The sequence below is a fragment of the Musa acuminata genome, chromosome BXJ3-7 (assembly GCF_036884655.1).
Source record: "Musa acuminata AAA Group cultivar baxijiao chromosome BXJ3-7, Cavendish_Baxijiao_AAA, whole genome shotgun sequence".
Classification (NCBI taxonomy): domain Eukaryota; kingdom Viridiplantae; phylum Streptophyta; class Magnoliopsida; order Zingiberales; family Musaceae; genus Musa; species Musa acuminata.
This window is the reverse complement of record NC_088355.1, coordinates 4426280-4438127: the sequence shown is the minus strand read 5'-3', so window position 1 is coordinate 4438127 and position 11848 is coordinate 4426280. Positions and strand designations below refer to the sequence as shown.

The 11848-nt window shown below is 47.5% G+C and overlaps 2 protein-coding genes across 2 annotated transcripts; both read right to left on the bottom strand.

The window, feature by feature from the left end:
* Positions 1–3115: 3115 nt before the first annotated feature.
* LOC103990508 (dehydration-responsive element-binding protein 1G) lies at positions 3116–4083 on the bottom strand. Its single transcript, XM_009409677.3, has one exon. It carries the CDS (start codon positions 3990–3992, stop codon positions 3276–3278), a length of 717 nt encoding a protein of 238 aa, XP_009407952.1. The 5' UTR covers positions 3993–4083; the 3' UTR covers positions 3116–3275.
* A 3741-nt stretch (positions 4084–7824) lies between these two features.
* On the bottom strand, positions 7825–11726 carry LOC103990509 (vacuolar protein 8). Its single transcript, XM_009409678.3, has 2 exons — positions 10273–11726; positions 7825–9745 (listed from the first exon to the last, which is right to left on the bottom strand). Exons 1-2 carry the CDS (start codon positions 10463–10465, stop codon positions 8016–8018), a joined length of 1923 nt encoding a protein of 640 aa, XP_009407953.2. The 5' UTR covers positions 10466–11726; the 3' UTR covers positions 7825–8015.
* Between the last annotated feature and the right edge of the window lie 122 nt (positions 11727–11848).

Here is an 11848-nt window from a genome sequence, read left to right as displayed (position 1 = left end):
CTCTGCCATCGCAACGAGGGCGTCGACCTCCTCCGGGACGAGCGCGTCGCCATCGGCCTCTCGCTCCTTGTAGATCAATCGTCCAGCACCTTCTTCGTCGCCGTTTCCAAGGTACGATCTCTTGATCCGGTGCCCCTTTCTCAGTAAGAAGACGGATGGTTGGGGTTTTTGATCCGGCCCCTTTCTTCCAGATCTCGGGGGTGGACGCTCGCTGCCGAAGCTCGCGGAAGATAGGCTGGATGCAACTCTGATATAGCATCCGAATCAGGTCTTCAAGACTCTATCATATATGTACGGGTGTGAATTATGAGCTGAAGATGACGCATCTTCTGGATTCATAATGCATTTGTGTTGGCTTCCTTTTGATGGTTACTTTTAGTTGTTTATTTTTCAAGATTTATATTACAGATAGGCGAAACAAAGAAGCTTACTGGATCACATATATCTCTGTTACAAATGTGGAAACCTAGGGGAAGAGGAAACGAAGTGTATAGTGCTTTCTAGTTTCTGTTGATTTGTGCCTTGTACATTGCACACTTGCACTCTCGCCGCGAGAGGAGTTGCGCACATAGTGTCTCATGGTTGCTCTCACTTTTGTATCAGGTTGGTTTAAGGAGGCAAAACCACGCCCTTCCTGCTGCTGGTTTCCGATCCCAATAAAATTCTGACTGTCTGGCAACCTAATCTAAGTTTTGTGTTTATAGACAATGAAATGATAGATTGCCGTAAATGATATGCATATAATCTACAAGGGCATCTAATGTGTTGATACTTAGGCCACAATTTAGTAAATATTTTTTTGTTCGTATATTATAATCTTCTTTGGTTTTCAACTTCCTGAATTGAGGTATTCTCAAATGCCTAAACATTTAAGTTCTATTGAGGCATTGAATTGATAATGACGAGCTGAACAAATCAAAAATGGCAATGTACAAATTTACTTTGCTTGTAGTTGATATATTTCTGAAGTTTTGATGCTTTAAGATTGATTAGAACTTTGCTCTCATTATTTACATTCAGTTTCTGTTCAGGTAGAATCTTCTCTTTGTTTATATTGACTCTCTTTCTTTCATGATTTAATCTGTTTAGTCATTTTATCGCCTTATCTTAGATTCACGAGTAATCTATGAACCTTTATATCCTTGCAACACAACATTACCCAATGTACTCTGCAGGAAAGGAAGGCCTTTTGTGTAGCTGGATAATCCTGAAGTTGAGGATCTGGTTGACTTACTAACTTGTTTCCAGCACCAATTTGCTATCTTATATAGTCAGAGTATGCTTCCTACCGATTACTAAAGAGAAATGAGAGCTTGTTACTTGACCAATGTTAGTTTTACACCATCATGTGGGTGGAGATTATACATGGTCATCCTTGCCAGGTCAAATGGCAGAGAGCCACCTTTAGTACTATCCTTCATACTCTCTCCATTGAGGGAACTGAAGTCAGCCAGGCTGAATTATCAGGATCTGATGAGTCAACCGATCCATCAGATGAGCCAGATGTTCCTTCTGCTGGATGATGAATGCTGGTTTCTGTTGACTGACAGAAGCATTGATCCTGTATACGTTCTCAAAGAGGTCAATGGCTTATTGGAAGAAAAGGTATGCACTATATTTTCCTTTTCATAATGATTTTTTTAATGTTGTAACATTATTCCAGTAATATGACATTCATGGTGCAACACATTTGCTTTCTGTCTTCTTTGGCAATCAAGGGGCACTTTGCTCATAGACATTGATGTGTTGCTTGTGAGCTGATCACTTCTAACTTGATAATCTAAAGCAAACATAAATCAACTGGGCACTCTTCTAAACCATTCATTCTATGCAACTTGATGTACCCGAGGCTGTAAATTAATGATCCAATCAAGGCAAAGTTCAAAGATATCAAATTGGATTGGCATATCCAAAGGTCAATATGTTGGATTCAAATTAATGTTTTTAAGCTTCGGTTGCTACTTTTTTCAGGTCAAGGGCAGACTATATTTGTCAATTAATCAATATGTCAAGTAGGCACTTGATTTTAAGGAGGCGATAGTTGTGTTTTGTATGAGTCAATAGAGTCTTAGTTGAAGAAGGAAAAAGAGGTCTGGTTGCTTGTATGAGAGAATATTGGCTTCATAGCACACATACTTTTTACTATTTCTGGTCTTTCTTCCTTTATTGCTACTTCAGGTCTACTTATATTCTTCTCTTTATCTCTCTATGCAGCTATTCTATCTGCTTGCTACTAAATTAGAGAACTATTGGATTTTAAACTGACTTTAGAGTTTTGACGTAATCGTGATTAAATTTTAGTGAACTATTAGTGTTTTACGACGCTGCTGGGAATCTGTTTTTTGTTCCTTTTGTCCCACGTCTCTATAGATTCTTGCTTGTTTCTTGTTTTCATGTGAATTTGAAGAGACGATGTCAGATGTGGTGGCCATGGATTAATTTGTAGATCCATTTTGGCCTCTTTTCTCTGTATCCAAATAGGAATACAGACATGCATGCACACAGAATCTGATCCATTGAGTCTGGCTTTCTGAATCCTAACAGTTATTCACCTCGTTTACTTTTCGGCATTAATCGCATGGTAAATAAATTTGTTTTCTGCTCGTGTTATTTCAGGTGTCACCAACGTTGACCGTGAGAGCAAGACATTAACCAAAACCCTAGTGGAAAAGACTGTTTGACCTTTGACCGCATCTGCAGAATGATTCAAGTGGGGTTCGTCTGTATTCTCTCTCTACCCCAACACCAGAAAGTGTGAAATATCCGATAGTGGCGGACTCATGGGATCTTCCTGGCAAGTGTTCATCTGTACTGTGACATTACTCTTTTATTTATTTATGTATCTATTTTTGACAGCCACAGGACTTCTGTTTCTCACAATTACCAAATTGCTGCCCAGAGTTGATTGGTTCGCCGGTGGACAGAAGGAATTCGTCGGTCATACAAAGCCACATCAACAGTTACACGTAAGATTCTGCATCCCCTCCGATTCGTACGGACCAAATTACTTTTCTTTTTTGTCTGCTGCTTTCGTACATCAGTTGTTGATAATAGATGTGACATGTGGCAGGCTTGTCACCGATGGCTGAGATGTTACAGAAGACCAAATTACCGATGGCTGAGATGACTAGGAGAGTATGCATTCATTTCCTTTTAAATATAAGTCATCTCGTTCGAACCAAAATTGGGCACTCTATCTATCACAATTTCACAGTAGCTAATATACATGAAACCTAACATCGACCTGGTCAGGTGCCACGTTGTCGTCTCCATCATCATATGGAGTAGCTCCACAGTGGCAGGTCGGCGCCAGCATCGACATCATCCCAATTGTACAGCAGCGGCTCCACCAGCAACTCCTCCGCCATACTGGAGTAGTAACAGTATCCCAAATCCATGTCGTCGTAATTCATCATATCAAACGCGCCTCCGCGGTAGCTGTCGCTGCCGGCGCCCTCCTCCGGTGACGTCGGGGGAGGTGTGGCCGTCGTGGGCAACGATGGTGATGCGTGTGCTGAGCTCTCTGTCATCGGGGGGGACGCAGCGTCGCCGCTGGAGTCCGATGACGGCCGGAACGCCTCCGCGGCCTCCGCCGCGGCCCGCGCGATGTCCCTGGAGCTCGAGAAGGAGGGCGGAACGCGGAGGCGCCACGCGGAGTCGGCGAAGTTGAGACAGGCGGAGCGGCCCCGGAGCATCATCGCAGCGACATCGTGCGCGCGCGCCGCCATCTCGGCCGTGGGGAACGTGCCCAGCCAGATCCTGGTCTTCTTGTTGGGCTCCCGCACCTCGCAGACCCACCGCCCGGCGGCGCCCCTTCGGCGGACGCCCTTGTACACCGGGTGGCGCGTCTCCCGGAACTTGGTCCGCCCCGCGGGCCGCTTCGGCGGCGCCTGCGACACCGTCGAGTACAACCACGTCTCCCCCGAGGAAGGCGAGCTGGAGCTGGAGCCGGAGGAGGCCGCGGCGCCGTCCCCACCATAAAAGGTATCCATTCTGAAACTGAGATGCTCTGCAGTCGTGCGTATGGTCGAGCGCTAGTGAGAAGGGGGGTGTTTGGTGTTACTGGGGAGTAGTGGGGGAGCAAGCCGTAGATATGTATATAGTGGCGGGCGCGGACGTCGCCGTCGTAACGCGGTTGGAGGAACAGCTGGATAAAGGCGAGCAAAGGGCTTTGACGGCTATCTTTTAATGGGAAGGAATGGGTGCCTGGTGGGGCAAATTAAATTGGGACGTGGCGGATGAGGCGAACCTAGACTCGGTTACCCAACTCAGGTGTCCGTTGTCACTGCGCTGGCCTCAAGTCTTGCGCACATAAATTATTCCCTACTTATCCCAAGGGAGGCGGGTTGGGTGCAGTCAGGACAGAGAGAGAGAGGCGGGTTCGTGGGCAGCGACGGTGACGCGTTTGCCGCGTCCGTAGACGCGACGGGGCCGCTGCTGCTCCTCGGCGGATAATTTACTTAGATCTTAAGAAAAAAAATTCCTAAAAATAATAGTTGGCTAATATTTTTGGGTAGACAGATATAACGGACGACCTATTTATTCGGAATTATCCGATTAATTCTGGGACGCATCGCTTGAAATGGTCTGACCTCCTTCGCAATAAAATGTCTTGTCAATCCCGTCTGAACCCTAAAAGACGTGTTTTCATTATTAAAATTAATCAAATTAGACTTGGTTTGACATGGTGAGTTATACCAGTCTAATTGAGCCCAACTTTCAAGTCAATTTTCAAGTAAAATTATTCTGAAAATATTTTCCTAATGGCAGGTCTTTTTGTACGGGCGTGTGGATGCATCTACATATCAATTAGTTCAATTAAAGAAATAAACCGATTTAAATACATCAACTATGTAATATTTTATGATAAAACTATATATATATATATCTTCGTGTTTTTTATTTGTGCATCAAAATTTATCTTAGTGCATATATTCCTATAATACTTAAAAACTTATTTAAATAACATTGTCGTTAATTCTGTTAGATGAACGTTAGCATAACACCATTGAAACTTCAAATGATATAAATACAATTAAAAATATTACATTTTAAATTTCTTCCAAGTAGTAAAATTTTTATTTGTCTTTTTAGATTTGAAGTTTAAAAAAAGTATCATGTGTGGTTGATAATGATTAATATAATTTTATTAGACAAAAGCTAACAGAAGTGATGATTTAAATATTTTAATATATATTGTTAATTTTTAAAGGAGTAAATATACCATTTCCAAACTGTCAAAAGGATACATGTGTGGAAGGCCCTTATTCTATTGTCGGAGGACCTGACCTTTTTCCGGATACTATGAATTCAAGTGAGTTTAATATGTGTCGTTTAGATAGATTTATACTATGGATCCGATCAACCCATCACGTGGTTTAACGTGATCCATTCACCCGCCGACCCATCGAACTAGGGAAGCAGCGCCCACCCAGGAAGGAAGCTGCAGTCCCGAGATCGCCAGTTTTATACTACAAGACAAAAACCGACTTTGGGCGGCAGTATCTTGTTGACGCCTTCAAAGATTTCCAATATCATTGAGTCAAACATAATAATGCAGGTATCTCTTTGGAGCACGTTTCTGACAGTTAGATTTCGGTTGGGCCGCCCGCGCACCTCACGCGCGTTGTGGTGGCATGGGCGGTGACAGTTGGAAATCCATGTCCCCCACCCCACCCGTCTCGGTCATATGGTCGCCAACCAACGTCGCTCTGCTCTGTCCCCACGAAGCTTCTCCCCTCTCCCCTGCCCAACCAAGCAATCATGCATCATCAATCGCTCTCACTCTCTCTCTTTCTCTCTCCCTTCTTCTGATTCCAAATTCAAACTCCTCGCTTGCTCTAAAGCTCCTCCCAAAGGGCAAGGGAAAGCAACGAAGACCCCTCTCGCGGTCGCTTTCTTGGATCGATATTTTCCCTCGTTCCCTTGCCGTCTAGTATTCCATTGTTTCCATGTTGCCTTATTGGACTTATAAAATAATAAATTATTTAGACATATGATTTGATATTTTAGGTATCAAACATATCCATCCTTGATTAGATTGGTATCAAACATAGTATTTTATATTGGCATCACTATAGTTACAAAATTGAAACATTTATGTTCATTTATTATAATGTTGTTGATTTTATCAACGAAAACATAAAAACAAAGAGCAAAAATATAATTTTAACATTTTAGTTCATAGTAGTGGACGACATCAGTGGTGGTAGAGGATGACTTTGTTGGGGTTAGGAGATGGTTGTTATGAATGAAGAAAGTATTGATGAGAGGTGAGGGTTGTTCAACATCTACGTAGATGCCAACACAACTGTCGAGCGGCCCTTTTACTTCTCTGCATCTATATCAATATTGACGTAATTGCTGAGCGACCTTTTCGTTATTTGACATTTGCATCAACGTTGATATAAACATAGAGTAGCATCACTCGACAATTACGTCGACGTCGATATAGATACAAAACGATTTTCATCTCTCGTCGTCGCTCTTCTCATTCACAATAGTCATCCGTGGCTCCCTAACGATACCATCAGCACCGATGTCGTTCGTCACAAAGAATTAGAATATTAAAATTATTATTTTTTTATTTTTTTATTTTTATGTTTTTGTTGATAAAACCGGTGTCGTTAGTATAAATGAATCTAGATGTTTTGCTTTTTGTAATTATATATGTGTCATTATAACTTTTTAAAATATAAAGATCATGGTACTAAATAGTTTAATAAAAAGGTAATATGAAATTAGCCACTCATAGCCACAACTTATAAGTGAAAAGTTGCAAGTTTTACAATTTCCTAAAAGAGAAAAATGGTGACATATTCAATCTCCAAGGAGGTATGCAGATGGTTAAAGCACCTAAAATGCAGTCAAGAGGTCAACAATCAATATTTGAACGAAAAAACAAATCAAGAAAAAGATCGCTAGGTCGTACGTAACTGCTGAATGGATCTTGTAGCCTGTGAGGTTCCGTTCCACCTCTTCTTCCTCCGTCACTTGGTGTGTCTCCCTTACCTGTTTCTTTCTTTCTAAACGAGACGGAGATGGTCACACTGTCATCTCTCCACATCTATTTCTATCGATCCAACGGCATACATCTCTCGTTTGACCTGTCTTTTATCATAAAATAAGTACTTTTCCTTGTTACAATCTCTTAGAAATGTAAACTACACACGTCTAATTTTTTATAAGGTATTTACAATAGGTTCAAATCAAAACTCATGTCAAAAAATAATTAGATTCGATTATGATTATTGAAGAAAAAAAAAGCAAACCTAATAAAATGGAGGGGTTAAAAAACTTAAGAATAATATCAGAACAGTCTCTCTTTAGTGTCTCATCCTTTACAGTAGCCTCTAATAATTGGATGGGATAAATGAGAGTGAATTCATGAGGCCGGTCATACATGATATTTGGATATGATGGGTGATAGACAGGACATCCATATAATTATCATGGTGATGATGGTGATATATTCAAACCTATTAATGATATGAATTAAAGATTCAAGATCCTCCCATGGAACTCACGATTTCAGGTGCATGCATGTGGAGTGTGGCCTGGAGAGCTTAGCTGTGTCCGCACTGTCTCGACATTTTAGTGTCTCGAAACCGTGGACTTCCTCCGTGATCGAAACCGACCCTAACTCGCCCATTAAACTAAGCGGCGGTCATACTGGCGGCGGGCTTGTTTGCGTTGAACGGGCGGTGGCCCTACGTGTGGTGCAAGATACTCTCAAGATACAGCACAGCTTCTTGACCTTGGCAGCCGTCATGACCGGAATTGTTGGATTCCAAGCTTTTGGTCGTACGAAGGGGACAAAAGATGGATGGAGAGATCTTTCTCGTCATTTCAACTGTTCCTACGAAATCAATCACAAGGCATGAAATCATCAGCAGCAGAGACATCAAACCGATAAAGAAGAGCCTACAAATCTATCACTGGCTTCTTGTTGCAGTCGGTAGTCCGCGATGTTTCAGAGAGACACTGAAACATGGAGAGAGAGAGGAGCTCGCAGCCTATCTCCTGGCGAACAGCAAGCTCCGAAGCCTCCCCCGTTGCAGTCGCTCGAGCAACTTCCTCGCTCCTGGAACATCCACTTCCGCCAGCTTCTTCAGATACCCGATCCCTCCGTGGGACACCATCATCTTCTTGCACCGCTTGCTGGACGACAGGATCAGCAGGCAAGCCACCGCGTACTTCTTCGCCGTGTTCTGTGGGGTGGGGTCGAGCAACCGGACCAGGTTCGCCACGCCCTTCTCCTCCTTCTTGGCCTCCCTCGCGTTGTGCGGGTGGGTCATCAGGCTGGCCATGGCTTGTGCCGCCGCTTCCCTCGCGCCGTTGCTCTTGGCCTCCAGCATCTTCACCAGCAAGGGCGTGCAACCGGATTCTCCGACCGTTCTCTTCGCCTCCGCCGAGCTTGTGATCTTGCAGATGGCGGCTGCTGCCGCCTGCTGTGCCCCCGGGGATCCATCTTTCAGCGCGTGTACTAGGCGAGGAAGCAGGCCGAGTGAGATCAGACGATCCATGGGCGCGGAGCACACCAGGTTCTTCAATGCGCCCACTGCTGCCTCCTGTGGCGAGGGTCCGTCGATGTACGCCAGGAGGCTCCGAACCCCTCCCTCCGACACCACCCACCTCCTCAGGCTCTCGTTGCTTGATGTTAACTGCTGCAGACACCCGGCGGCGTGCGCCTTCGATCCCGACACCACACCGCAGTCGAGCAGGTTGATCATGACACGGACGACTCCCTCGTCCGCCAGGCTCTGCCTCACCTCGGGCACCGCCGACAGGTTCTTCAGCGCACCTGCAGCCGCCGACTGGGAGGTGGAGTCGCCGACCTGACAGACTTCGATGAGAGGGAGGATCCCACCGTGGCCGGCGATGGAGCGGGCGGTGTCGGCGGAAATCGACAACCTCTGAAGCGAGATCACCGCCTTCTCTCGGGCGACTAGGCTACCGGATTCCAGAAGCCGGATCAGCGGCGGCAGCACCCCTTCGGAGACCAGCAGATTCCCGCAGTTTTCCGACTCGGTGAACGAGTATACCGCGGTGGCGGCCTTCTCGCGGACCTTGGGGGAGGACGCGGTCAATAGGTGTACGAGGGCGGAGACGTTGCTTCGGCACAAGACCGCCATCACACTCTTGCCGTCCTCCCTCATCGCCTCCAACAGCCCATCCAAGGCCCGGTGCTTCGCCTCGGCGTGCCCGATCTGGAGACGGGCGAGAAGCTCGCAGAGTTTCGACCCGGAGAACTCCGCCTCGCCTGGCCGAGCGGGGGTGGAGGCCGGAGGGGGGCCTGCCTCGCCGAGGACGCCGGTCTTGACGAGGAGTCCGCAGTCACGGAGATTGAGGTCCAGCTTTCCTGACAGCGCGTCGAGGTCGCTCTGCATCCGGAGCTTGCCGCCGTCACCGCCGCAGCAGCGGTCGGCCAATTCGACGGCCTCGGAGAGGGTGGCGGCGACGGACTCGAGCAGCTCGCGGCAGAGGGCGTGGCGGGCGAAGCAGGGGTGGGTGGAGAGGTCGGAGAGGCAGGTGGGCACGCGCTCGATCTTGGAGGCGATGGACTTCCATCGCCCGGCGAAGCCCCTGGCGGACCGGGCCTTCTCGAGGGCGGTGGGGACGAGGAGGCGGGCGCGGGAGAGCCAGTCCTCCACCGGCATCGCTGCGACGTTGCCGTCGGAGGTGTTGTGCTCTGTTTCTTCCACCATGACTCGCTGCTGCTGTTGGTGGTGTTGATCCCGCTGATCTGGGAGAAGAGCAGAGGCAAAGGATGAGCTTTGTTTGTTCCTCCTTTTCTTCTAAGCAGTAGAAAGAAGAAGGTGACGAGAAGCGCGATGACTATTGCGTTAAGAACGGGAAGAAGGTGGGATTTGGGTTGGATTGTGGGGGGTCAGCAAAGCAACATCAACAACAAGAAGAGTAGCAGAGGCAAGGCTTAGTGGAGAAGAAGCGAGTCAAGGGACCGAGTTCAGGGCCAGGCCGACGCGGTCCACTCGGACTCAGTGGAAGCAAGGCCCGTAGGATACAACGAGCGCGCGTGCGAGCGGCGATGAGGGCCATATCGACATTTCACCAGCGAGGAGGTAGCTGATGACTTGAAATGACGATAATGCCCCCGTCAAGGTCGAAAAGCTTCGCAACACTCCATCAGATCGAGGGCCACCGTGGGACTCGATCACCACGCCGTCGGCCGCGAACCGGCATGAACGCGACGGTCCGAGCGAAGGTTGCTCGACCTAAGAGGAATTCGACAGAAGGGGATAAAGAAACTACCTTCGACCGGATCGTTCTGTTGTGGTGGCTGAGAAACGTGGCGTCCAGAAACGGAAGCGGTGGCGACGGCGACGCCCGAGCCCTTCTTCTTGTTCTTCAGGAAAGCGAACGACGCAAGGGCGAAAAGGAAGATAACGGAGAGCAGTGGCTTCTCCTCCCGAAGCAGAAGCGATAAGACAGAGCTCACGCGCATCAAAGAGGAGGAGGGTGTTGGGCGGTGAGGAGGAAGGCAGGAGAGTTCGAGTTGCCGTTCGGGATATTTAATGGCGTCCGTTGCAGCGGCCGATCGATCGGACGGCAGGGACGGGTTGATGGGCCATCCGACCGTTATGATGCTCAAATTTGAAAGGCCCCGGGCTCGTCACCCTAGGTCACTCGTGACGGCCCTTGTGATTGGTGTTCTCGTGGACCCTACATCATCACGTGTGACTTACAACCATTGGGAAGACGCAGTTCCCCGAATGGCGGCTCGGCTGAGACAGAAGAGCCAAGGTGGATGGGCCAACACACGTGGACTCGTGCGGAATTTTTGAACGGGGAGCCGACGGCTGCGATGTGCCGCAGGAACAATTTAGTGAACGGACGCGAGGGCGGTGACCTACACAGGACAAGGCGGCGAAAGGCGGACGACACACGACAAGCAAATCTGTGCCGCAGGTCCACGTGAATCGGGGAAGTCGACAGCTGACTGCGGCAGCCGAAGGCACATTACACCCCTGAGAAGATGACGAATTCACGAGAACGCCACCGCTTCAAAGGTGGCGTCGGCGACTAACACGACTTCTGATGCATTCATTTCACGGCACCGGTTGTCCGACGAAGGATGCGTCGCCGTAAGAAAGGATTCACGAGCTCTACAGTGTGGATTCAGTCCTTTTGGCCGGCCTGATCAGAATAAAACGGTGCATGATAGTTCACATGAACCTAAACTACTTGGGTTTATAGTCGACCATGCATTCCTCGAATAAAAAGAATAAAAGAGGAACCAACCACCAACATAGTGGTGACAGGAATAATGTAGTCATTCATTGCATTGAGGAGCATCTCGGTAGGTGTTTGACCTATCAAGCTACCACAAGATGTGACTGTAGCAGCAGGACAATGCATCGCTGCAATCACTGATACGCAACTGCTGCACATCCACCCCTAGGATACATGCCAGCACAAAAAAGCTGGTGGTGGTCAGTCAATTACCTACTGCTGCAAGCATTGACAATAGCAGCAATTGTTGAAAGAGAGAGAGAGAGAGAGAGACGCCGGCTGCGTCGAACTACTCGTGCATAATGCAAGTTAGAGTCCGACAGACGTGGGCTCAGGAAGCCCTCATTGGAGTACAGCAAATGCCAGAGTCAGCAGCGTCCCACCACAGCCGTGTGGGACTAGCAATTTAATGCCTGATGGTAATGTTACCAAATGGGTCACTATTTCTTAGATTACCTTCTTCCAACGCACAGCATCAACTTTGTAGCAACTCCATTTTGATTGGACACACAAAAACAAGCTTTTTCACGGAGAGAGAGAGAGATAAAGCAGCACAGCTGAGTAACTTTCCAGTGTCCCAATGGCTACTCTCATT